The sequence below is a fragment of the Haliaeetus leucocephalus genome, unplaced genomic scaffold (genome assembly GCF_000737465.1).
Source record: "Haliaeetus leucocephalus isolate CR32 unplaced genomic scaffold, Haliaeetus_leucocephalus-4.0 Scaffold0, whole genome shotgun sequence".
Taxonomy (NCBI): domain Eukaryota; kingdom Metazoa; phylum Chordata; class Aves; order Accipitriformes; family Accipitridae; genus Haliaeetus; species Haliaeetus leucocephalus.
The window spans coordinates 27,512,095-27,538,726 of record NW_010972436.1 but is presented as its reverse complement, the minus strand read 5'-3'; the positions used below and the strand labels follow the sequence as shown (position 1 = coordinate 27,538,726).

The following is a 26,632-nucleotide window of genomic DNA, read 5'->3' as shown; positions in this document are numbered from 1 at the left end:
GGATGGGAACAGCTATTATACACCCAACTACCTTTTTATCAGTGTAATTAAAAGCAGTCGGCGTCAGAGTAAGTAGCAATGCTGCCTGCTGAAGAAATCAATACTATCCTGCTTGTGTGTGTGTGTGTGTGCCTATGACAAAGTGGATTATCTCCATCCTCCCCAAATAGCAGCTGCAAAGCAAAGAGGAAAAGGGAGAGTGGCTGAATTTGTACCTTCAGGTAAAGTTGCCTGGTGTTTCCTGGTAGGAGGGGCAGAGGCTTTGGGGGATGTTTAAATCTCTCCCCAGGAACAAAAGGAGGGGAGATTAGCTCGACCCCTGGAAGGGATGTGTGTCCTGCCCTTTCCTCCCCTCCATCCCCAGTTTGCCGGGACCCCCACGCCCGGGCGGGCGCTGGTGTCTGAGGGTCTGTGTGTGTGTGTGTGTGTGTGTGTGTGTTCCAGTCTGCAGTGTGAGCAATTTCACTTGAAAAGACAGAGAAATCCCCTCCTTTGAAAGTCTCAGTGTTTGGTTCTTTCCAGTAATGCTATAATTGGATGGGATTTTCTCTAATACAGAGGGAAAGTCCTTAAGATGATTTTTCACACACCACCACCCTCCTCCTTTTCCTCATCCTACCTTATGCAATAAAACTCCCTTCTCCCTCTCCAGCCTCTTTGGCTCCTCTGGGGTGGGGGAGCTGCTGAAGGAGGTGGGGGGGGGGTTGGATTTAATACACTCGATATAATTGCAGCATCAACACCGTGGGGATTTGCTGGGAGAGCCGGAGAGAGCATCCGTTCCTCCTCTGGAAGCGAGCGAGAAGCCGCTCAGATCAACCCGAGCTTGGCTACACGGGGCGATTAGATCTCGGAGCACTTGCCAGAGCTCACATTTGCAATCACTTGTCATCCAACCCTAAAGAAAATAATCAGGGCCCGACCCCTGCCAAATTCCCAATGATTTAAATATCCCCGAATGAACTGCATTTCTAGTATAATTTCACTAGAATGAATATATCTCTCCATCTAGCTAAACACAAACATATCTTTATATATATGCATATAAAGCTCTGTGTGTGTAAATAGAAATATTCCCTACTAAGGGAAAATATATATGCAGTTCCTAATGAGAAAGAAAAAGCATTTTGATTTGAGCTAATGCTAAGTTGCAAGCCTTCCTTCAACAAAGTCATTAAAAATTGTACCTCTCTTTGTTCCGTGTGAGCCACAGAGATTTTCTGATTCACAGATAAAATTTTAAAAAGGCAAATAAATAAATAAAATCTCATCCAGTGTTCTCTCTTTCCTAAAAAAGAAAAAGGGGGGGGGGGGCAAAAAACCCAACAGGCAGCAGCCACAACAACCAAAAAAAACCCCCAAAACCCCACATAAAAGAGAATCATCGTTGTTATTCCAGGGAGAAAACATCTCCTAGCTCATCCAGTGCCTCCATCCCCTCGTTCTCTCCTCTCCAGCCCCCTTTCAAATGACCCAGGGTAAGGGGAAAGCCTGTCAGCTGGGTGACACTTGCTCACAGATACAGCAAGCTTTAAACAATATGTTCCAGAGGAGCAGCAAATCTAACCGCGTACCCAGTCTCGAGGAGCTACATCTTTATAATAATACTAATCATGATTTTTTTTTTCTTCCTCATTTCCACCCCACCGAAAACCTGCAGATTTTTGGAACCACGCGATCCACGCCAACTCACCCCCCACCACCGCCACTGAAAGGAGAGAAATTGTTACAATCTGTAGAGAGAGAAATTAAAAAAGAGATCAATTACTAGTGCCCTGTGGGGTGGATCTGGTGGATGAAGTCGTTTGCAGCAGCGCCTTCGCAAAGTCCGGGGCTGGGACTCCTGCAAATTGTGAGATGATCTGGATGAGCCTTACTGAGATTTGCATGGAAGAAGTTGATTTCTTAGCAGATGTCTTCAGTGGAGCTCTTGGGTAGCTGGCTGGTTGGACTGGTGGGGAAGGGGTGTGCGTGGCTGTGGGGGTGTGCGTGGCTGTGTGTGTGCGTGCATGTCTGGGTGTAAATCCTCTTTTTTTTTTAATGAAAAAAGGAGGAAAAAAAAAAAAAAAAAGAACCAACTGAAAGTTTCTAGAAAGTTAGTTCAAATGCGTCCCGACCGTCACTGTGAGGAAACGGGGATTTGAGAAGAAGACAGAATGACAAGAAAGAGCAAATGAAGAAAATAATAATTAAAAAAAAAAACCAACCCTTCACACTTTTTTTTCCTTTTTTTTTTTTTTTTTTTTTTGCATTTTAGTAGCTTCGACCCAGGGAGTGAAATCCGGGCAGGTTGTTATAGCTACCCAAATCCACAGGGGTCCCCCCTGTCTATTTAAACCCCCTAAATCTTCCTTCCCCTTTTTAAAACTACATTTTATCCCTTGGCTTGTGGGCCAACGTGCCCCCTAATGAGTATTAAAACACTATCTCCTTGCAATTAGCTCATTCCTGACTTCGCGCTCCTGATTGACAGAACAAGCCAAAGCATCAGAATTCTCCCTTTGGCAATAAGTGCTGATTGGGTCCTTTTTAAGAGAGCTACTTCAAACTTTTTTTTTTTTTTTTTTTTTTTTAATATTTGCCTTCAGTGTCTTGGCTGAGAGAAGAGTTTTTTACCTCTCTGAGATTTTTTTTTTCCTTGAGAGTAGTAGAGGAAGCAAGAGAGGATTTACCTGGTCGGGTTGAGTTCACTTCATTTGACTTTTTTTTTTTAAATTATTGTTATTATTATTATTAAAATAATCATCCTGCCTCAGAAGAAAGGAAGGTTTTTGGCAACTCTGGTTAAAAAAAAAAAAAAAAGAAAGACAACTTTTCATCAATGGCCTCTTTTGGATATTTCCTGTTTCTTTGTGGGTTGAGTCAGGCTCTGTCAAGTTACCCAATCTGGTGGTAAGTTTTATTCTTCTTCTTTTTTTTTTTCTCTCATTTTCATTTATTTTTCCCCTCCTCTGTTTTCTCTGCAACCCCTGCGCTTAAGATGACTTGAAATTCTCCTTTCGTTGCCACTCAGCTAAAGAGGTGGGATTGTTCCAGCGCCAGCAAGTTCTTAGAACCTGCATTTCACCTCTTTTATTTATGCATTCACTTTGTTTATTTTGACTGGGTTATACCTGATCTCTCCTTCTCCTACTGTAAAAGAGAGAGAGCGAGCGAGAGCGATCGGAAAGTTATTTTTTTTTTTTTAAGTGCTTTGATCCTCTCCTGTGAAGAACAAAAGGCGCTGCCTGAATTAAAGAGATAATGATACAAGTTGACATGAGCATTTCAAGGTGATTTCGAGCTAGTCAGGTGGAAGGAAGGGGGGAAAGGATGAAAACTTACCCCCCCCCCGCTTCGCTTTAAGGAATATTTAGGGGGAAAGAAAAAAAAAAAAAGGAGGGAAAAAAAAAAAGGAGGTGAGAGGAGGCAGAACAACCTGGTCAGGTTCTGGAAAGGCAGAGCAGGGAGCAGAGACGGGGCTGGGGGAGAAGTGCCCGGCGCTGCCGCGGAGCTGCCCCGCGCAAGATCGGCGGGGACCTGCGCACCCCCCTTCCCTCGGGATAACGCACTTTTTTCCTTTTTTTTTTTTTTTTTTTTTTTTTTGGTCCGCGCTGCAGCTCCTGGGGTTGGTTTGTTTGTTTGTTTGTTTTTTCTTTTTTTATTTTTTTTTTCCGCGCTTTGCACCCTACGCCTTTAAGAGGCTTTTCTCTCTCTCCCCCACAAAAAAAAAAAAAAAAAAAAAGCAAATGGTGCTGGGTAAGGCATGTAACTGCAAGATCTGCTCTAATTACCCCCGCGGAGGTAATTGGGCTCAGGGAAGCCCTAACGCAAGGAAGGCTCCTGCTCTGCAGGCGGGCGAGCGCGTAAGAAGCGCGGAGCAGAACCCGCGCGTCCTTACGCGGAGGCGCAGAGCAAACCCGGCGGAGCTCCGCGCTTTGCCTCCGGTTGCGCGGGTGCGGACCCCGACACCCCCCCCAACCCCCTTAAACCCCCGGGTAAAAAGCTGCCAGCTCCGCACCCGCGGAGGTAGAAGCCGGGTTGCGCGGACCGTAAATAACTCAGAAGCGTGCAAAAAAAAAAAAAAAAAAAAAAGGCAAGCGAATGGGCGAATGGTAATTAATTAAATTTTTTTTTTTTAAGTGCGTTTAATCTCTGCTTTCCCCCTCCCCAACCTGCGGAGGGGTGTTAGCGGGATTCCGCGGGTGCGGTACCTCCCGCCCGCGGCCGCGTTGCAGAGGTGAGGGTGTTGAAGGCAGCCTCTCCAACTATTTCAGGTATGTCTGAAAGCAGGGAATTCGCTGGGATGGGAGAAAAAAAGCAATAAAATGCAAATGGGTTCTTGGGAAGACAGGCAGAAAGAGCACCTGGACGGGAGTCATTAAAAAGCAATCTTTTATTCCCAGCCACCATCTAACTTATAATTAGAAACTCGGCTCGCATTCCTGATTGGAGAAGGAAACGCATTCCTCTAATACCAACAGAAATATTCCCTTGTCACCCACCGAGGGGAGAGGAGGGCAGGCCGGGTGTCCCCCCCCCGGTCCCCGCAGCCCCGGAGAAGCGGCTGTCGGGGGGGGGGTGATGGTAAAAAAAAGCCAGGGAAAGAAGAACTGGAGGTCTTTTTCCAAACTGGGGCTTCAGGTGTGTGCAGGGGGAGCGTAGGGGTGACTTTTGGGGGGTTGGGGTTTTTTTTCTTGCCCCCCCCCCCCATCCTTTCCCTTAGCCGCCCAGCGGTTTGAGACGTTTCTTTCGCAAAAAAAAAAAAAAAAGAGCAAATCCCCCTCAGGGCATGGAAATGCAAAGGAGGGTTTGATTGGGGTGGGGGGCTCGGAGGAGAGGCCGGGTGCTGTGACATTGGCTGCCGAAATTCCCCCTCACCTCCTCTCCACCCTTTCCCTCTTTATTTATCTTCGAGCGATTTATAAACCCCATGGCCGGAGTTGGGGGACAGCCCTGGAGAAGGCGACTGGGGGGCTGGAGGGGTCCCTCGGTGCACATCCCAGTATGGGCAGGGCAGTTTCTTTTCTCCCAGTCTGCTTCCAAACCAGCTGATTTAGCAAATGGATCATGCTGCTTTATTCTAATTTCATTTTCTTCTTTTCTTTCTTTTTGGGCAGTTTTGGTCCATTTTGATTTTTGAAGGGACTACAGAGAGGGCCAGGAATTTTTTAGTCTGGTAGTTCAAGTAACAAACATCTTATCTCAACCATCTCTCTTTAAAGCCTCCCCTATATTACCTCATAGCGACTTGATGGCTTGCAGCAGCAAATCTGTAATTTACCATCCCCAAATTGTGCCCCCTACAAATAATAGTTTCTAATTAAAGCGTAAGCTCATCCTAAAGCACACAGAGCTATGGATACTTACCCTGCTTTCAGCTTCAAGGCAATTTGAGCAAAAGCAGGGACTGAGAAAAGATATTCTCCTGTAGGTTTCGGTTAATTATCCTCCCAAAGGAAAGAAATTAGGGGAAACATCAAGTGTGTATTTGTCAGGGGGAGCAAGTGGCATGTGTCTCTTACTGTAATTTTGGTCTAATTCTAAAGAAACCTCCTTACTTGGCTGAGCTGTTTAAATTGCTGTTCCCACCATGGTATAGGGGCACCTGTTTAAGATCAGGCCACGCAGTGCTGGGTGGGCTCCGCGCAGACCAAGATGTGCGGTACCTTCGGAAAAAGTTCAGTGGAGCAAAAGGGAAAAGATCCCCCGGAGCAGCGATGCTCCCGCGCTCCGTCCACGTCCTTTCGGCAACGATGGGGGGGGGAAGCTATGGGGGCTTCTTGAAAACAGAAAACTGCCAAATAACATATTTACAGAGAGGGATGAAATAGGCTTTAAAAATAATGGTTTAAAAATAATAGAAGAGGGCACCGGTTCCCATTGGGACTGATGCGGCAAGTTTTTAGGGATGCGCTTGGCGTGATTTATTGTGGTACAGTAACCCTGTGGGACCTTCTCCAACGCAGCGCAGCATTGCGCCGCTCAACCTCAAGGAGCTACTGGTAGCAGCAACAGGCTCTTCCACACCCAGGGGGCCAGATTAAGAGCAAAAATGTGGGCTTTTTTTTTTTCAAATGTTGGTGCTGTTCATTTTTTGGTTTGTTTTTAAAAAAATAAAGAAGAGACAGGAGTGAGTGAAGGAAGAGTTAGGAAATTCAGAAGCAGAATTCATGGGTGGGGGAGGTTTAAATGTAACCTGTGCCCTGTCCTGTGGGGCCTGGGGTCCATGTGGAGTCACAGTAGCAGCACGACCAAAATTAAAACTTTTTCCAGCTAACTTGCACTACCTTGGCTGACTGCAGGTGGAACGGGAAAAGCATTTTATTTTATTTTTTGATTAGTGGCATGAGGCCTGACTTGGTCAGAGGACAGCCAGAGTGCAGAAATGATTCAGAAGGGAGAAAGGTTTGGTTCAGCAAGAAAAAAAAACAGCAATAAAAATTAACACAGAGCTTCAGTGCTTGGGGATCTTAACCTCCTGTAGCCCAGGAAGGTGGTATAGGGAGATGGTCACGGGAGGGGATCGCTGGGCTGCATTAGAAGTACAGGCAGACCTCGTCACCGTGGGAGAAACCTGCCGGCTGGCATCTCAAACGTCGTTCTTCCCGGGGAGCGAGGCAGCTTGGTGCATGTTGAGGGATGCAGATAGTTGAAGCACGTGCCTGGAGAGGGGCTGGAGGAGGAGGACGTCTCTTGGGAGGAGATAGGCACCGGCTGGGACCTCACGTGGTGGCATCCCTTTGGGCAGCGGTGTGTGTCCCTTCCTCTGTCCCGTGGGTCGTGGGGGAGCTTCTGTCTCCTCTGCTGCTCTCTGTCACACCTGTAGCACATCCTAAGTGGGGTGGGATGAGATCGGCCCCATAACGAACTGGGCAAGGGGATAAGCCATAACCAGTAGTGGCAGAGTGAATGCAGTGTTACCGGAGATGCCAGGCTGGTGTTTGGAAAGTGGACGTGAAGGATGTGTGTTAGGAATATTTTCCCGGCTGTGACCTGTGGTTGCTCTTGGCTTCTTATTGCTTATTCCCCAAGACTGGTCACAGAAGCTCTATTGGTTGAAGCATCCACGTAGGATGAAGGTGGCCAAAGCCCATGATATCCTACAGTAGCCACTTCACAGCCCATGAGGGCTGGAGAAAGCGACCTAAAAGATGTTTCCATCTCTATTTTTTGCGATTCAGGAAATGTAAGTGCGTGGGAGCAGGGCGGGAGGGAGCCTTGCCAACAGAAAGACAAGCAACCCGGTGGCATTACTCCCGCAGCACGCAGGTGCAACACTTGAACGTGTCCCTGTCAGAGTTTGATGGCATCACCGCAATAAGAGCAGTGCACGGATAAATTCCTGGCTTGTGCTCTGGTTCAGGTCTCTCCTGGGATCTGTCCCCCTCGGGGCTGGTGGAACAGCCCCTGATTTACACCAGGGTGGGTGAAAGCCAGGCCAGGTTCTGGATCCCATGAGAAACCCGCTTCTCCTTTTGTTACAAATCCTGGAGAACCAAGCTGAGTCTTGGCAGGCGCCGCAGTTGAGAAAGCAAACCTTAGGTTTGGCAGAGAGCAACCGTGTTAAGTGAGAGATGATCATCCCTCGTTAGCCAGGAGGGAGGCAGAGCCGTGGAAGGTCACCCAAGGGACAGCGTGAGCCATGCGCCTTGGCACCAGAGCTCCTAAAACAATCTCTAGAGCTCGGAAATATGAATTGCATCTACCCACTTCTCCTCTGCTCGAGTAGCTGGAGTGGAGGATTTTGACATTTCCGAGGCGATGGCATTCATCCTCATTGCCTCCGCTGCTGCGGTGGGTTGCGATGTTCAAGAGCTGTTGTGCTCCTCTGCAGAGGTGGCTGCATTTCAGCCATCCCCAGTGCAATCCCCGTACATGCAGCCCTCTCCCACCCTTGCCCCAAGGCTTGGGAATTGTCTTTATATACATGTATCTACGTTACAACAGCATCTTTCGTGGCCCTGTTTTGCCAGGCAGCGTGTAATCAAGGAATGATGTTTTAGCCTATTCTCAGATAACAACTCGCCCACCAGGTTGGATTTTCCGGAGCACAGCGTGGGTGATTTGCACCCAAGCAGCAATGGGGATAGAGGACAACTGGGTCGAGGGGATCTTGCTGGGTAGGTGTAAGTGGTAGGAACAGCCCTTGCCTGGTCCATGCATAGGGTACAGTGTGCCAAGGGTAAGGGAAGTATTTTCCCAGGTCCTTTTTTTTGTGGTAGGACTGGAGAAACAGATTCTAATGGTATTTATGTTGCTCCTGGCATAGTCCAGGCATGGAGGAGCTGTGTTGGTGGGATTAAATGACTGGACCAAGATTGCACAAGAAGCCTTTCTCACGGCAGGAACTGAAAATTTTGCAAGGTCTTTGCAAGAAGCCCCTGTTTCAAACACGGGGAGGGGGGGACTCTCCCAGAGAGAACAGTGTGTTCTAAAGAACAGCCCTCACCTGCTCAGATTTTAGACTCATTTTATTAAATTGTGTGGTTCTGCTACATATTTATTGTTTTTTTTCTTTCAATTTTAAGAGGACTTTATTATTTAAGTTAACCTGAAAATCAGCAACTTGATATTCAAAGCATTGAAGGAAGGCATTGCTTCAAAGAAGCAAGCCTTTCCTAACTAAGATAAGGAAAAGTGAATCATTTTGCTCCCCAGCCCTTTTCAGGCAGCCCCAGAAGCAAAATAAGTCCTTTACAGACATTTGAACACCTCTAAGACTTCTCACCTGAAAACCCTTGAGCACCTACTAACATGGCTTAAGCTCTGATGTGTGCCCAGGAAGGGAGAGGATGTTTTTTATTCCTATTTTGCAGTTGGGTAAGCAGAGATAGAAGAATTTAAAGGCCCTGCCCTGGACCATGCAATATAAACCTGCAGCAGGGCTGGGTGTAGCATCGAGACACTCGGTTGTCCGGTTCACGGAGGGAAGTCAAGCCTTTCCTTCTTTCTAAAGACCTTTCTGCACAAGCCCCATGTCCTCGGGTGCTATTGCAGTGCACAGCACCACGGCAGGGTAAAGAAGTGTCTGCTTCAGGGGCAGTAGACATTAATGAAATTAATTAAAAAGGCGAGTCCTGTTCTCCTCTCTGAGCTCCTGTGCCACCTAGATGAGCCATTTCACTTGTGCACATGACATTTCTTTTTCCAAACTCAGCTCTACAGCTAGGCCTGCTGTGGGTAGAGTAGTTGGAACAGGGGGATGGCCATAGCCCTGCTTTCTGTTGGCCAAAAAAGACTTTTTGACTGTTCCCTCTAAAGGGTCAGGCTGGAGGAGCCTTGACTTTTGCTGTGAGTCTGTGGTCTCTCCTAGGAAAGAAAAGTCAGGGATTACTGATTGTGCCAGGGGAAACAAGGCTGATTCACTGGAATCTCCATCCCAAATCTATGGGATCCTTTTCCTGCTTGCATCCCTCTTCCTGCAACTGGGATGAGCCAACTCAACTCCAGCCCTGCAGCAATGCTGCTGCTTTTCCAGACAGGGACTGCTAGTCTCTGCACCTCTTCCCTCATCGCTAGTGCTTAGCACAGGTGCAAAGCAGCAGGGAAAGGAGGCTGTTCTGTGCCAGGCCTCCTGAGGAACGCATGTTTTTGCTTTGCCTGTATGGGAGCGCAAGAAAAGCCCAACGGGACAACCATGACTTGATGCCCCCGCTTCCCCCTTGCTCAGCATTTGCGCTTGTGTTCCTCCTGCGCATAATTCAAATAGCCCGGCCGCATTTCAAAGGGTTTTATTGGGCGTAATGACAGCACTTCCCAAGTATTGCACAAGCGTGTCACAGGGGAAATCCTCCGGGCTCTGAGTCACAGATGCTCCGTTTGGGCAGCTGAGCTGTATGTGGTACGATGAACGCAGTTGGCTGTGTGATGAGCAGGCAGCCTCATCCCCAGGGCCTCCTGCGAGCAGGGATGGACCGGTCCTACTCCCACCAACATCCGTGTTGAAATTTCCTTCCCGGAGCAGGACTGGACTCATGATCTTACTCTGCAGGGGGTCTGGAGACCATTGGTGCAAAGCAGAAGGGCTTTCAGGGCTCAGAATAGGCACCCACCGTCTTCTGGTGATGTGGAGCTCAGTGCTTTCTGCCCAGTCAGGTGGTGGCTCATGCTGGGGTGATGGTGCCAGTTAAAACCATTGAAATATAGTGGAAAGGAAGGGGAAATAGCAGGGGGGGGAAGTATTGGCCAGAGCACGTATGTCTTGTCCACATGTTCAGCTAAGGCTGGATGGGGCACAGCCCCAAGGCTGCAGTAAGAGCTGTTCCCATCCTGTCTCACTAAACCCGACTCTGCTTTGCTGACACCACTGAGAGCCAAATGAAGGCCCAGGCTTCGTAAGAGCCAAGATAGGTCAGTGGGGCTTAATACTGAAAGGAGAGGAATACTCAGGAAAGCCTCTAAGGGCAGGAGCCCTCCTATGATATAACCACCAGGACTTTGCTGGATCAGGCCCAGGGTTGGTGTTGCACAAAAGCCACTCCTGAAACTGTCTATGCCAACTGTTTCCATCTAGCCTGGGCCATTCATAATGCTTCTCTCCCCTTCTGTCCCTTTAAAAGTGGCAAGGTTTCCTTAGAGTCCTGTTATCATCTTAGCACAACATGTAAAAATTCATCAGTTCATCAGTTCACTCCAAATTCTACCGGTACTCGCGAAAAGCAAGGGGAGGGAAGAAGAACTGATACATTAACTCCCTTGTTCTGAACTCCTAACATAGGGCACTGCTTTTAAAAACAGCCTGCAAACCAGGGGAGAGCGTTATGCATCACAAAGATGTTGTTTGCCTCTTTTCCTTGTTTGTCACCTGCATATTCACAGTCCCCTTCCCACTTGGATGTTGCTGATACCCAGAGATGTTTTGCATTTGTAGAGCCTGGGCCATCAAAGGAGTTCAAGGTGTCCTTGGTCTTCTCATCACAGTTTCTGTTCTGGTATAAATAATAGTCAGTTATGCTTTGTAGAGACTCACTGGTAGAGTGACAATTCTTAGCAGGGATGCTGTTACTCTTTTCCAACATGGATATTTCTCCACACTCTATTGGTGTGAAATGCTTTTCTCTTTTTCTTTCTCACATCACAGGCCTCTCAAGGCATCCCAGGTGTCCTGGATGGTCATTTCTCCTCTTCCACAGGGGCTCTGTAGGCTCAAAGTGTATTGGAGCAGGTTTGTCTAGAAGCCTTGGAGGGTGCCTCAGGGGTTCCTAGAGCTCAGATCATGGCAGACCCTCACATTTCTGGCCTGGCCTCATGTCTATCACAGGTTTGGAAACTCTCCTGGTTGCCATGCATCAGCCCTAGTGTTCAGTTAGGCCTGTCTTCCAGGAAAGACCGCTAGTCCAGAAAGGAGGATGCCCAGGTTCCCATCAGGAGCCCATGCATAGGTTCTACTTCCAGTTAAGACGCTTGATGGCATCCTGGTTGTCCTCAGAGGCCTGGCAGGGATTGTATACAGTCCACTGATGACATTTCTCAGCAGCAGATGGAGGCCGGTCAAGAAAACCCTAGAGCATCTCAGTGGCATTTGATGCTTATCTGCAGGCAACTGAGCAAAGCCTTGGGGTGGAATTCATTTTACCCATTACGTGTCTGCAGTTTAGATGTCTCCATCCAAGCCAGGTGGTCTTGGATCCTCTCATTGTTGGGGAGAAATGGGCACTTTCTTATGGTGCAATTCATGTCTCGGTCCTTTGACTGAGCTTGACTGCTTAAATCCTCTGAGACTACGGAGGAGTTAAGGCAACCAGCTCAGAGACTTCTCCACCGCTGTCATCCAGGTTTAGTCAGATTATACCCAAGACAGGGAATCCCCTTTGAGAGTCTGCTTATTTACCTATTTCCTAGCTGTTAAAAGACCAGCTCTAATTCCTATTGCCTGCCGTAATTTCTCATGGTTAAAATCAAGTCATGGACTTTTTCTCCATCTTCTTCCTGTATTTTAACAAGCTCCGTAGTGTGCAGTGCTCATTGGTGTATTGGAATGGGTGCAGTCATGGTATGCTATTGCAGGAATGTGCACGCCATGCAGGCAAGTCCTGAAAACCTCTAGGCCACCCCTCTCCTCAGCAAATTCACACCAATTTATAGTTTGTCATGTCTCAGCGTAGCTGCTGAAAGCCTACGCAGTTTGACTGTTTTGCAGCTTTCTCTGTAACATATCTAATCCTGCCTCTAATCCAGTATGCTCCAGAGCACAAATACATCCTCCCAGTGCTCCTTATCCTCAAACACATCCAGAGTCTCCCACCATCCTCCAACCACATCCACAAGTCACTGAGTCAAGCTTGTAATAGAACTTCACCTCAAAACTTTTTTAAAAGAGATATAAAATGGCTTTCTTGCTTCCCTATCATGACAGTTATCTGAGCAGAGGACACAGTCACTCTTTTTGATGCAGGAGTTGTATTTGCATTTCGGAGAATTCCTCTGACTTTGTTTTACTTTCAGTTCTCTGAAATCAAACCCTTTTCTCTTTTCCCAGCCTTTAGCTCTTAATATCACTTTCCAGGTTTGTATTCCCTCTACTTTTCTGTTGGAATATGCGGGTTTATGGCAGAGGTTATGCACATTCAGGTTTCCAAGGAAGTCGCTGTTATTCAACAGAGCGTACGTTGTGGGACGGAGCAGCGAGAAAAGGCAGAGCCCATCTCTGCTACAGCCAAGCCTGTGAAATGAAGCCAAACAGCACTGAGCAGAGCAGGAGTTTCTTCTGATTCCAAAAGGGTGCACCTTGTCTAATAGAGATATTTACTAAGGGGTGGGAAGGCAGGAATGAAACTCCTTGAACAGTTGCCAAGCCTACCATTCAGTTTGTCCCTCTGCCCCCAGAAGAACAACAATAGAGCCTGTTGCTAGACAGTGTTATGTGGCATGACAGAAAGCAACTCTAAATCCTTTGCAGGCTGAGGGACACACTTAAGGGAGCCTTTCCATTTTTTTACGAGCCTACAGTAGCCAGGAAGAAATGGGACAGTCTAAGCTCTTGCTGGACAGATTTGTAGATTTTACTGGGAGACCCACAGGTCCTTTAGAGGCATAAAAATCTGCGTAATGCTGGTTTTGGGGAGATCCAGGTTTGATTCCTATCCCATCTGGAGGGAGAATCATCTTGCAACTTTAGCAGTCTCTAGCCAAGTTTCCTTCAGAGTTATTGGCGAGAAATAAGATGCAACTCATCTGACGTATGTTAGACATTTACTTTTGGATGAGATGAATCACATCCCAGCTGTGCCAGTTTTCTCACCATTGCCTGCAAGAGGATCCTGGATGACTAGGTCAGACTAAGATATCTCCTTTTAGACAGATGAATCCAGCTTCTTTTTCTTTTCTTTTTTCTTTGAATACAGTCCTAAAGACTAGGAGCATCTAGGCATTTTATGATCTACCTAGACATGTAGAATATTGAAAGAGGATACTTCCATTGGAAGACCCTTTTGAAAATCCTGGTGGGTGTTGCTTTACATCTTTAGTGACCAAATTACCTTTAAAAAACATCACTTGAAGTCCTGGCATTGCATTCCACATATGGATAGAATAGCTGAGCAAAAATCCGATATCTCAGAAGGGTGTTCGAAGGGAATTCTTTTGAAGTATCAATTTCTTGCACATTCTTCCATGGGAAGAGCAGCCTGGATGCATTTGTCATGAAATAATTCGCCTTACCGATCCAGACCAGGAGAGCTGGGTACCTCATTTGATCCTGCACACCACAGGAGTGCTGCCTCTCCTTGTGGATTGGCTTTGTAATGGTGGTAGAGAGCTGTCCTAAAGGCTCTGCGAACAGTACCCTTCTGAAGATGTGAAGATGGACTAAAGGTGTTTTGAGGTGTGTGTTGATATTGTCTATTATTTTCTGGCAGTGAGGGATCCAGGGACTGGGAAGCTCAGTCCAGCCTAGCTCATTCACCAGCTGGCTTGAACAAAGTCTGCTGATTTTTTTCAAGGCCTGGGTATGCTCCCATTTACAAATAGTGTAAATCTACAGAAAAAGAAAGTGGCAGCTTGATCTCCAGGGCTTGAAAGCTGTTTTGCTGCAGCATTAGCAGAGGTGTGGTTTGGTCACCATCTGGAAAGATTTGCTGGTGGAAGTGCTCAGACAAAACAACAACAGGCTTAAGTGGAAAAGGACAGAAGTGAATCATAGAACCATAGAATGGTTTGGGTTGGAAAGGACCTTAAAGATCATCTAGTTCCAACCCCCTGCCATGGGCAGGGACACCTTCTACTAGACCAGGTTGCTCAAAGCCCCATCCAACCTGGCCTTGAACACTGCCAGGGATGGGGCATCCACAGCTTCTCTGGGCAACCTGCTTCAGTGCCTCACCACCCTCACAGTGAAGAACTTCTTCCTTACATCTAATCTAAATCTACCCTCTTTCAGTTTAAAGCCATTACCCCTTGTCCCATCACTACATGTCCTTGTGAAGAGTCCCTTTCCATCTTTCCTGTAGCCCCCCTTTAGGTACTGGAAGGCTGCTCTAAGGTCTCCCTGGAGCCTTCTCTTCTCCAGGCTGAACAACGCCAACCCTCTCAGCCTGTCTTCTTGAGAGCTCTCTCCTATGGGCTCATAGGATCAGCCCTCTGATCATCTTCGTGTCCCTCCTCTGGACTCACTCCAACAGGTCCACGTCCTTCTAATGTTGAGGACCCCCAAGCTGGACACAGTACTGTAGGTGGGGTCTCATGAGAGCGGAGCAGAGGGGGAGAATCCCCTCCCTCAACCTGCTGGTCACACTGCTTTTAATGTGACCCAGGATACAGTTGACTCTCTGGGCTGCAAGCACACATTGCCAGGTCCTGTTGAGCTTCTCATCAACCAACACCCCCAAGTCCTTCTTCTGAATTGCAAGACTATTTAGACACATAATTCTTGCTTTATACCTTAGACTTATTGACTGCAATTGCTACAACCTGATCAATTAACTGATTTTACTGAGCTGCCCCTTGCCAGTGGATTGCAGTGACTGGTCTGTGAATACCCTTAGCTCATGCTGTATGTGAGGAAAAGCGAGTTAGCTCTGTTGCTTTTATTGAAGTGCTTATTTCTCCTCACATGCTGTAGAGAGAAGTTAAGGAGCACAGATTTAGCTGTCTAACTATTAGACACGTTAGGTTAGTTGAGATGCATCCCACTGTAGGTTTGCAATAATAGGTATAACAGCTTCTACCGTCCCTCATTAAATCATTCAATCCAGAAACCATCTTATGCATCCTCATGTGCCCCAGGCTGGTTTAAATATACCTAAATCAGAATTGTGAAGAAGTAATGGATATAAGAGGTTGTTAGCACTGAGTCATTACTAACAAGAATATCATCTGGATAAGGAAGGAACTTACTGGATCACAGCCTTTTTCTAACAGGATGGGTCATGGATATTAGTGGATTGATTACAAAACCTAAAAGTCACTTACAACAGAAGACTAAGGGCACAGTGGGAACAAGTTTTTGCCTGAAAGAGTATACCATCCAGACAGATGGGGCAAACAACTGAGTTGAAAGAGAATAGATAAGACACATTAGCAGAAGATTGGGAATCAGACAGGGAAATGCTAATTCAGAGGCCACTGAAATCCTTGATGCAACTTGCCCACAGGCATAAGGGAAGTCTGTGATAGAAACGAGCATTGAGTCCATCTGTCCTGCTGACGCAATGTGTCGTCTCAGTCTCCTGGTGAATGAAAGGTTCAAGCTCAGTCATAATACAGTGTCTTGTCAGTACAGCTTTCTAACAGCTCCACTAAAATTACAATTAAACTGTCGTGTTTACCAAAACTGTCTCCGAACTGTAGTGCAGAAACTAATTCAAGGGTTATACAGTCTAGCATATATTTACAGCCACAGATATAGTGGTCGTGTCTTGCCACCAACAGTGATTCTAGGGTTGGCTCCTGTTGCCTCTGACACTGGTACTCAGAGAGAATAAATTGAGAAATTCTGTCCTGCATGTAAACTCCAGAAATAGGGCAATACAGGCTCTTGTTTGGATTCTTGCATACAAGAGCCCGGTTTTGTCCATCTCTAGTACAAGAAGGGTAGGGCAATATGCAAGACCTTGGCTGTCTAATGATTGCAGCCTCTGTGAAAAACCAGGGGAAAAAGATAACTCAGGGGCTAAAGCCCATGCTTAGGACATGGGACCTCTCGTCATATCCCTTCTCTGCCCTCCACAAGCCTAAACAAATAGCTTGGTGACCTGGATGGATGAGAACCAGAAAGCTGGAAAACAAGACAGTTTCCCACAGTCTCTGGCAGAGGCAGGCCACACACATCCCATTTCAATGTACAGTGTGGGGTCATTGAGGTACAGGAGGAAAAGCTGTGCTGGAGTTACCTTTGACTCACTGTTTCAAAAAAAACCCAACACTGGGGTGAGGATAACAGCCAGGGCAGCTGGACATATGTGAGTCAGTACGACAGAGACCATGAGTGAAGAGTTTAGGTTCGTTCACGTTATCGTAGAGATGTACATAATGCTTACGCATTGCAGCCATGCTGAGCAGGATTCGTCATACTCCATCTCAGAGCTGGACATCTCATCTGAGGTAGTCATCTAAGCTCCCTTTCTAGTCAATGAATGAAGGCTGACACTTCCTCACTATGATTCATCAGACCTATCTTTGATGTCAATCTTTGGATGCAATGACTCTCTCTGTAGCAGCCGGTCTCTCTATGTTGGTGATCAAGAGAACCAAGATGACTAGTTGGGTGCCTGACTTCTGGATGAACAGGGTTAGGTCAAATGCTCTAACTCCAGCATGCCCAAATCCTTACGTTCATCCTGCCCACAGCTGTGGGACCCCATAGACAAGGAATCTGTATTTCTGCAAAAGTCTATCTTTTTTGGTTTTCTGTGGTGCTAGCCTACAAAGCAAAGGCTGATTCAAGAAAAGTGCCCTTGCAGAAGCATAATTTGTGAAAGAAATACTAATTTGGACTGATCTTTGTAACCAGCAATGAGCTGCCAAGCAGAGGTACCGTGACAGAGACCACCCTCATGGCCAATCACAATTCTGAAATCACTGCAGCAAAAGTCACCAACTCATATTGTCTTCTCCTGAGCTTGAGATTTTTATGGTTCTGCTGACCTTGCTGATAAGATCTGTGCAAATTTATTCACACTCTTGTGCTGTCTAGTCCTCAAATTCCCAGACTGTTTCTGCTACTGTGAATGAGGAAGAGTTTGGCTTATCTCAAATTTCCTTGATCTTAAAGATGTCAGGAAAGATGCCTGGGATTTTCTTTGATGCCAGAAGGGTATGGTGGCATCAGTATAATGGAAGAGTGAGAGAAGTGATGTGAACATCCCTCTAAACTGCCTAAACTTCAGGTCTCTACATAGGTTTTGCTATTAAAACTGTCTGGGTGCTAAGTTAGGCATGAACTTAGCCTTAGGCACTACTATGCTAAGTTAGACTTCATTATTAGGAGAGAATAGATGGAGACACCTCAGCTGTAATTTATGTGATTTTTAGCCAGTGTTGGCCCCCTTCTCTGTGAAATTCAGGCCCTTCCAAAGTGTGTTTAAAATGCAGACCCGTAATTGTAAAGGGAGAGCTTGTGCAAAGGGACTGATGTCCCTCAGGGCATGTGCTTCTTGGCAGGCTGGGGGCAGCGAGGGGCTCATGGAAGGGCTCTCAGGTACCTTGCTCCTCTAGTCCATCTCTTACAGCTGGTTTCTGCATGAACCAAGGCTTAAGCAATCCTGCTGCCTGTCTGTTTGTCCCTGTATTAACATTTGAACCTATCCTCAGCTCAATGAGCTTCATTTGGCAGAGGTTCTCTAAGGTATTTGATACCCACAAGTCTCACAAAAATGGGCACTTAAGTAGAGGAGAGGCTGCAGTGTGCGTGCATATGTGTGTGCACATGTGTGCATGTGAGTAAGCCTGCAGATGTGTGTGCATGCATACTTGTGTGTGTACAATGTTCCCTGGACATCAGAAATCCAGACAGGAGGACGGAGAAGTCAGTGCCCATGAGTTTTAGTGCTCACAGACTAATTCCTTGCTCTCTTTTTTTTTTTTTTTTTTTTTAATCCATCCATTCTTCTTGTGTTTCTTCCCCCTTCCTTCTCATTTTGACTATGAGATTCGTGGGAGGAAGGAGAACACGGAGCGTGTGGGCCATGCCATGAATCTCTTGACAGACGTATTGCGTTGTATGACTGAGGAAGAGATGAAGTGAGGGAACCTTCTCGTTAGGGTCAAGGAGGGTGGAGGGCTGCAGTTCTTGGAAGGTCCAAGCCACAGCTTGTCTCCCATACGAGGACAACACATACCACGCGTCCCTCACCTGGGAGGCACCTGACAGCATGGCTGTGCATTGCAGGCATTTTGGTAGAGAGTCACAAGATAAAGTGAATGAGAGCGATGACGTGTTTGTGAGAACGGCCAGTTTGTGTTTTGTGAGGAGCAAGACAGCTGCAGAAATACACCCACTTCCCTGGTGGAATGGTGTTAGCAGCTGCCAGTGATATCTCCCAGAAAAGTCCAGTTAATGACTACTTTGAGGATTCTTTGGAGAAAAGAAATACCTATTATGAAAGAAGGTAGTTATATACATATATAACGCATATGCCTATGTATATATATGAATATGCATAGACAGGTGCATGCATATATCCCTCTCCTTAGCTTTAGCTTCTACTGCAAAGACAGGTCGAACTCAAGGGAAATCTTCCCTTGACTTCAGCAGACTTCGTGGCAATCTCTTTGTCTCGTGTCTTAGACTCTGAGCTCCTGTAGGTCTTGATCCTGCAAGTTGCTTCATACTTTGATTCTGGGCCAGGAAAGTGCTGCTTAGCCTTGTGTTTATCCTTAAATATCTGGGCAGTTCTGTTCATTTTCTATGCACAGGCACCAAGCTGGGTCACACAGGTTGAGATCAAGCCCGAGAGCAGGGAGAGTCTTTCCTGTGTTGGGCTGATACATAGCACATTATTATACATGCTATCAGGGACATACAGTAATAATGTATGTAAATTACAGGCATATCTCTCAGTCCCATCTCCTATCCCATTGCAGGAGAGAGAAGGAACCCAGTTAAGGCTTGTATATATCTGACAACATGCAGCAAAACTTGGCTAGGTGCTGGATGGGGTTTTGGGGCATGCAAAGGCAGAATTGCAGAACTTTTGTGTGTATCCTAATGGGCTTCAGCATTTGCAAAATCCATTCATATACTACCTATCCTGATCTGCACCCAGGTCTCAGATACTATGGGTGTTGAGAGCTTCTGCTCTGAGCTCCAGAGGTTTCTGGCTGAATCCCCTGTGTTGGCCAAGACTCAGTCAATGTGAATAATTGATTTGGTAGTTCTGTGGAACAGTATAATCTGTTGGCTAGGGTGTGCTACCGAGATTTGAGAAACTTGGGTTCAAAACCCTGCTTCAAATCAAGCAGAGGAAACTTATGAAGCTCATTTTCCCATACCATGGGTAAGTGCCCTAACCACTAAATTGCTGACTATGAGTATAAAGGGGACATTGCGTCCTCTAACTTCATTTTGAGAATGGCACCTTAGGGGATGGGCACATGAACAAATTACCACGAGGTAAGTTAGGGTGTGAACTAATAAGATGCCAGTTTTTCTGTGGTAACTGCCCGTGTGAATGCTCTTACCCTGCAATAAATAGAAGATGGTTCATATATACCAGAGGGTAAGAACATTCACATGGATGTTCATATGGCTCACACCCTGGTTTGACTCCCAGTAACTTGGGTCTGTGCCTCGAATCTCAGTAGCCTTGAGAATCCATCCTGAAAAAAAAAAAAAATCAAACTCTTCTGTTTTACAAAACGCCCAAATCTGCCTTTTCTACATTTCCAATTATAATTATTTTAGTGCATTTTTGGTTTGCCAGAAATTATTTGCTGAACTTGACTCCACTGCGCTGGTTTGGCAAAGAACAGTTCCACCTGAGATCCTCGCGGCCAACTTTAGCCAACATGGGCAGATAGTCTACTGATGCCTCACAAGCTTTACCTGCCTCCTAGTCAGAGACCTTCTGGGCACTGACATAATATTAATATCCCCATTTCTCACAGCCAGCCCAAGCCCTGAAGAGGTTTAAACATGTGGAGATATGAAGTTAGGCACATAAAACATTATTGAGCCATGTGGAGAAAAGGTGGTGAGGTTGTGAGCTGAGCACAGGGCTTGCAGGTTGTCTTGAGGTCACTGGGTGCTCGCTCAACACTTTTACACGCACATCCCACAGGCCTGGGAAATGGCCACAGAGGAAGGCAGCAGCTCGGAAGAGAAGACCTTGATTTCATTTCTTGGCATACTGGTCTGGGAGCTTCCAGGGTTGCAGAGATAGACAGCTTTGCCTAGGAGCAGGCTGAGCATAACTGTGCACGAGCCTAAGTAACAGAACAAGGGAAAATGCCTTTAAAGTGTTCCAGGAACTGGACCCAATGTTTCAGTCAAAAAAAAACCCCACTTGCTTATGGGGTGGGACCCTGTCTCGTGATGATCCCATAGGCTGGCTGACTCAAGCTATCCTGAGGCATCTCCTTTCAAGTCAGATTGGGAAGATTCAATTCATCTTTGAGAAAGTGTTCCTCCAACTGGGGACAACTCTTGTTTCGAAAACAGGGTTTTCTCCGAAAGTTTGAGGGCACCTTCTGTTTCCAGCATACAAGGAGTTGTATCTGTACTCTGGTGACAGCACTCTCCCCTAACAGACCTCTGAATGGAATTCACTCACTTAATTTTAGCCATGTAGTGCTTAAGTATCCAAGCTAATCATCTTACCTCCCTCTAGAAAGATGGGCATCTTCTGAAGGAGATTCATCCTTCCTGAGATAGGTATCTTTTTAGTGGATGTGATGAATCACTGTCTGGAGTTGCCTATCTCTCCATCCACTCTAGAAACAGCCTAAACACCTACCTTTTAGACAGCTAAAGTTGGGAGGTATGACTGAGTGCCTGAAAACCCAACAAATGTCATTGATGTGATGCCAGTTGGTGTCTGGAAGGTTTTTATCCCTATTTTAAGAGTGGCTGATGAGAAGCCTGAAGTGTTTGTCAGGTCCTTGACCTTCCTTGGTGATTTTGCCTGCAGATAAGAGGTAAAAGACCCAAATCCTTTCTGGTGCAAACAGCACAACTCTTCCAATTTAAGTGCATAAAACCCCTGAAGTTGATACCGCTTTGCAGAGTTACTTCAGGAGAAAGAAAAAGCTTGCCATTAAAAAGTGAAAACTGAATGGGAAGGCAGGTCTACTCCAAATGCCAAAAAGGCCTCAGAAAGAAATGTGAATGACCTCCCTTCCCCTGGAAAGTGAGTTTTATATTCTGTCCTGAGGTAGAAGCAGAACCTGCCAGTTTTTAGCTTTGGGGTGAAAAACAGGATGTTAATCAGGCCGCAGACTTAACAAGGTTCAAGAGGATTTTTCAGTAGAATTTTTCAAGGCAATATTTACAGAGATATTCCAAATATTCAGGATTGTCATAGTTAATGACAAGTATTCGGGGGCTTTTATTTCTGGGCTTAAGGTGACACCTGGCTATTGAAGACCAGAATAAGATTCATGCAAGGAAACAAGGTTCCACAAATGTCCTGTGCAGGGTACCTACATTTCCTTCTGGAGCCACTGGTTCTGGCCACTCTAGGAAAGGGTTACTGGCCTCAGGGCTGCTAATTCACATTATTCTATAGGACTAGGGCATTGTTACCAGCCTGGTGTGCAAAGTGCTAATCCATTTATGGCTGCAATGGGGACACCAAGATCTCTGCAGAGAAAATCGAAGCAATATTTCATCACTGCACCCTTCAGAGGGTAGCTGATGGTTTATGACTGGCCAATGGTTCAGTATAACTTTGACAATATTTTGGAGAAATATTAAGCTGAGCTGCCAACTGTGTGTGCTAACCATGCTGAAAGGTGATTTAAATCACCTCTCCCTCTGAACTCGCTGTTGAATTTTTTGTGTCTGTGTATATGGCTCACAAGAAGGGTAGGACTCATTTTAGCAAGCTTCTGGCATCTAAAAATTAAACATCTAGTTTATGGCTTTCAGGTAGGCTCCTTTTGTAGGGACTAACTCTCCCAGAGGCAATTCAGCCCACCTATCCTAGACACCTACCGTAGGACAGAGCACTTGCTCTTCTGAGGCCCTGATCCCTCTGTTACGAGGACAGAGGGGACCTAGGTGGTATCATTAACTGGATTCCTAACTTTTAGGTGGCTACAGAGAAATTAGAGGAACTCTATTCCACGTTACCAGCTTTGGCGTGAACTTTGGTTTCCACCATGAGCATGTGTGAGATTTCAGTCCTGGTGAATCGAGAGGGGTTTTGCAAATCTGTTGAAGTCCTGCAGCCTGGAGAACCTGTTTAAAGCTGAAATGGTGTGAACTGGCACGGCTCTATAGCCTAGAGGATGGGGACCGCAGCTGACAAATATCACACCAACGGTATTACAGTGCAGAGATGAAATATGAGGTCATTGTGGCTAGGAAGCTACGGAAGCTGCCTGCACAGTGTTATGGCTTGAGAAGTTTACTAGTACCTACACGTCTTTTCAGAGTCTAATTGTGCTAACACTATAGCAACCCTGACTCCAGGGAAGTTTTTAACCAAGCTATGAATCTCTGGAAGCTTCCTTCTTGCTTTGCTTTAAACCTCTATAGTGAGAAAATCTCTGTCTCCAGACTGATTTCATAAGCATAAACCTCGGCATTTCATTAGGCTTTTGTGGATGTGTATTCAGATGAGGCAACCTGGAAACGGGGAGATTTCCTCATAACATCCTGAGCAAATGAGAGATGTCATTGCAAATAATGTGGCTTTGCAGAATACAGGTCTGGTCTCCGCTGACCTTCAAAGTCCCATGGCTTTTTTTTTTTTTCTTAACGCTGATTATCCCATTCTTACTGTTATGGCAAAAGTGGTAACAATGTAATTACTATGTAAATGCAAAGTTTCAGCTTTGCAAAATTTAAACAAAATTGACCTAATTTTTCACTAATTGAAATATTCATCTACTTTCCTGCAACTCCACGATCTCTGAACACCCTTCCCTTCACTTTCCTGCTCTTTGCATCATGTTTCACCTAGGTTTTGAGAAACTCTTTCATTTGTCGGTACAGTGCGATCCATGCATATGCATTATTTAGGAAGTCCGAGGGAATGGTGGGAGTAGCAAGCTCAGCTCTTCAGCATAACACTGGTCTGTGTTTCCAGGGCTTTCTTATAAATACTGGGAGCTTGGTCCCAGAGGTGTCAGGGGACCCCTGCAGTCCTGGATAAATAGGGTTTAATTGCAAAATACTCTGTGTGCAGTGGATTCAGTAAAGCCAGAATTAGCCCTATTGGACATTTTTGTGTGCAGATGTCTATGTGTATATGTCTCAGTCTGTGAACTGAGTCCTATCCTGAGAAACTTCAGCATGAGGTGGTTGATAGTTTGACCCATTTGAAAGTGGGTTTGTAAGGCTCTATGGGCTCATTTCTTTAGATGACAATGAGGATTTCGCCACATTTTCCCTTACTCATCCAAACAACTTGTATTGGACTGAAATGCATTTTGGGGAAGAGCTTTCAGTTGTGATCCTGAAGCTGTCAAGAGGGAGGGAGAATCCATCCTTTCTCTTAATGGACTTGGCCAGTTGGGGACTCATCAACTTCACCGTACTTCAGGTCTACATCTGAGATGAATTTGGCTGGTTTCAGTGAACCATCACTGGTTCCCATTTCACTGCTAGACTGAAAAAAACCCCTTATGTAATCCAAGTATCTGGTTGGGAGTTTTTCCCCTGCTAAGTCATTTCAAGAGTGCCCTATGTACCACTGGAGGTCCTGGAAACAAGGGTTTCTGTGTTCTGTCCTGGGCTTGGTGAGGTGAGCAGGTCTTCTCTTACATTGAGATTGCTGCTGAACAAGTCTAGCTTCTACCTGGGCAGCAGACAATGTAGATGGGATGGGAAGGGGGGAATGGTCAGTGTCTCTCTTGAAAGATGTCTCTTCTAGCAACAAAGAGGTTGTGTTTCTGACTTAGAGCTAGCTGGACTGTCATGGTACGTCTGACTAAGGACCTTCGGTGACCTTTGTTGTTTCCTGGCTCAGGAGCAAGAGTACTATTAAGTTATTTATAACTTAATTTATTTGTAATAAATAAATGCATTTTATTGTTTTTTTAGTAGGCACAGCTCTGTTACAAGGGATGCTGGCTGCCTCTAGTGAAATTGATTTGTTGCTATTTGATATGAGTAGCTCTTAATGTTTTAAGCTGGAAAAAGATTGAGAAATTTAGGGGTTTTTTTATTATTACCACTGTTAGATACTTCGTTTGTGCAAAAATGGAAGGTTTTGGAGGAATACGGACTGACGCCCACCATGTCGTAGCACCTCCCAGCAGAGAGGGGTATTGGTGTGACTGCTCCCTCTTAATACAAGTTTTAGTCAATTTTGTACTGCCTGAGGCTTTAGCAGAAATTAGAATCCAGGTCTAAGGGTTTGCCTGTGTGTGGAAGTTATAGCAAATTAAACTCATGATCGAGTTTCTGCGGTGCAACAAGTTACCACACATCAGCTGACCCTTGGTAACTGTCTGCATGCTCACTGCTAGCCTGCAGCAAGTGAGGTAATTAGACTTTGCTTACCCACAATAAAAAAAACGTTAATTTAAATCACATTCGCTAGCATTTGCTGTAGGCTAGGAATCCACATATGTAGGATTGCTGTGGGTCAACTAGCACATAGTAATTTGAGCTTCACTTGCTTGACCATGAGATTGAACCCTAAGCGGAGATCTGAATTTATCGTGCAATGGTGTCTGTGTACTGGTTCCCTCAGGAGGCACTCTAGGACATCCACATTCAGATATCTGCAACAGAGACCTCTTTTTCTGTCTCCTCTATAGTCGATAAAGGGGAGAAATGGATGATTATAGTGAGACATTTTTCTCACCCTAAAGTTGTTAAAAAAAAAAAAAATTGAAAGAAAACACATTGAACTGGACCCTAAAATGGTATATTTCTCCTAACTGCTGAAAAGGAAATCTGGATGACTTGCTCAGATGTAGACCTCTACATTGCAGATGTCATCAGCTGGACAAATGTACCCCACCTCCCGGTGCACACCAAGGGATCAATTTTGTTTCAGGCCATAAGGGTCTAGTGCCATCCGAGGGGCCTCCACCTGCCCCTCCAAAAGGGCTCAGGTCTCCCAAAGGTCCTGCTGTGTCATATCTGCCAATCCCACAAGCACATATCGCAGAAACTACGTGCTAAAAGTGAAGTGACATGCCCCCTTTCAGCGAAGGAGTTACTTTTGAGACATTCCAATGTAGATTATTCAAATGCATGTACTGTTGACTGTTTGTATTCCATGGTTCGTGAGAAATAGGTAGCACTTAATGTATTTACAATCTAGGTTGCTATGCGATGGTGTCTTAGGTAGGTAAATCATTAGTGATTTCTAGACATGTTCTATAGGTGTATATAATGACTCAGAGAACTGGAGATTCTCTGCAGCAAACAACTCCTGCCTTAATTCGAGCCAAAATAATAGGAGAATTGGTCAAATTCCAAGGTAGCTGGGTACCTGAGCCCACAAGAGATGAACAGAGAGGCTAAGAGTTGAAGAAATAGTGAACCAACCAAGCAATTACTTTTTTAAAAATCAGTATCTTTCAATAACCTTTACAATGCTGCAAACACAGATAGACCTTTCTGTAATCTCACTTTTGTGATTCCTGATTTCTGGTACAATCTGAGCAAAGAAAAAAAAGGAGGACTTTAGTTATATGGTGCACATAGTGATTTTTCAAACTGAACAGTAATAGTCCTCACTGACAGCTTGATACATTTGGCTAAACACAAGTGTCAAAAGCCATTTGAGATGTCCCTGGAGCAGGTGTGCTGCTCCAGAAGGGTATAGGTCTCCCATAGGTCCCATGTCATATCTGCAAGCCTTGTGTAGGTATCTCGTATAGGGTCATTCATGCGGAAATATTTAGGCAATTGAATTGATTCCTGAGCTTCAGATTCAGATATTTTCATTTAGCTTCCTACAATATAGACACCAATGCCTAGCTAGTTACCTGAGTCCCATACAGTCAGTGGAGATGTAAGGGTCCATATAGTTGCGTATGCAGAAGTGTGTAGTGGTATTCGGGATGCTTTCTGTCATCTGAGGTATCCACATGCTTTAGAAAGGCAGGCTGGAGCCAGATGGATACTGTAAAACACCTCAACTGGTACTCAACACACCTATGCTTAAGCAATTGAATTCCACCCTGAGAATTCAACAGGTGATAATACTAAGGGGAAAAAAAATCAAGATAACTTCAAGCAGGCATATACAATTTCTCCCAAAAGGCAGTTGTTAGCAGGCTTGCTTCAGAATGTCTGTTTCCCAGCTAAAAGTGGTGTTATGTAAATTATGAACTTTTATCCTGGTAATAGGAATGATAGAGGCCTGCTAGCCTGGCCATGGAGCTCTTGACTGTAACAGGACATGCTGGGAATCATTGATCATGGAGTCAGTGGGATGTAACATGAACAAAAAGAAGTAACTGTCCTGTGGTTTTGTTCAGTTAATTTAGATCAGGTTTAGCCCATGTTCGGGGAAGTGGAAGTTCACTTTGCCAGTGGATGTATGAAGATGAAGAAAGACCACAGTTTCCAGAAACTAGTAGTCTA

General features: G+C 45.6%; 1 protein-coding gene across 1 annotated transcript in view; it reads left to right on the top strand.

Annotated features, from left to right (window-relative positions):
* Positions 1 to 2,711: 2,711 nt before the first annotated feature.
* The window catches only part of WNT3A (wingless-type MMTV integration site family, member 3A), an 86,312-nt gene continuing 62,391 nt past the window's right edge, over positions 2,712 to 26,632 (top strand). Inside the window, exon 1 of the mRNA XM_010561687.1 lies at positions 2,712 to 2,892. Within this exon, the coding sequence (XP_010559989.1) occupies positions 2,822 to 2,892 (71 nt within the window). The 5' untranslated portion in view covers positions 2,712 to 2,821. The remainder of the gene's footprint in view (positions 2,893 to 26,632) is intronic.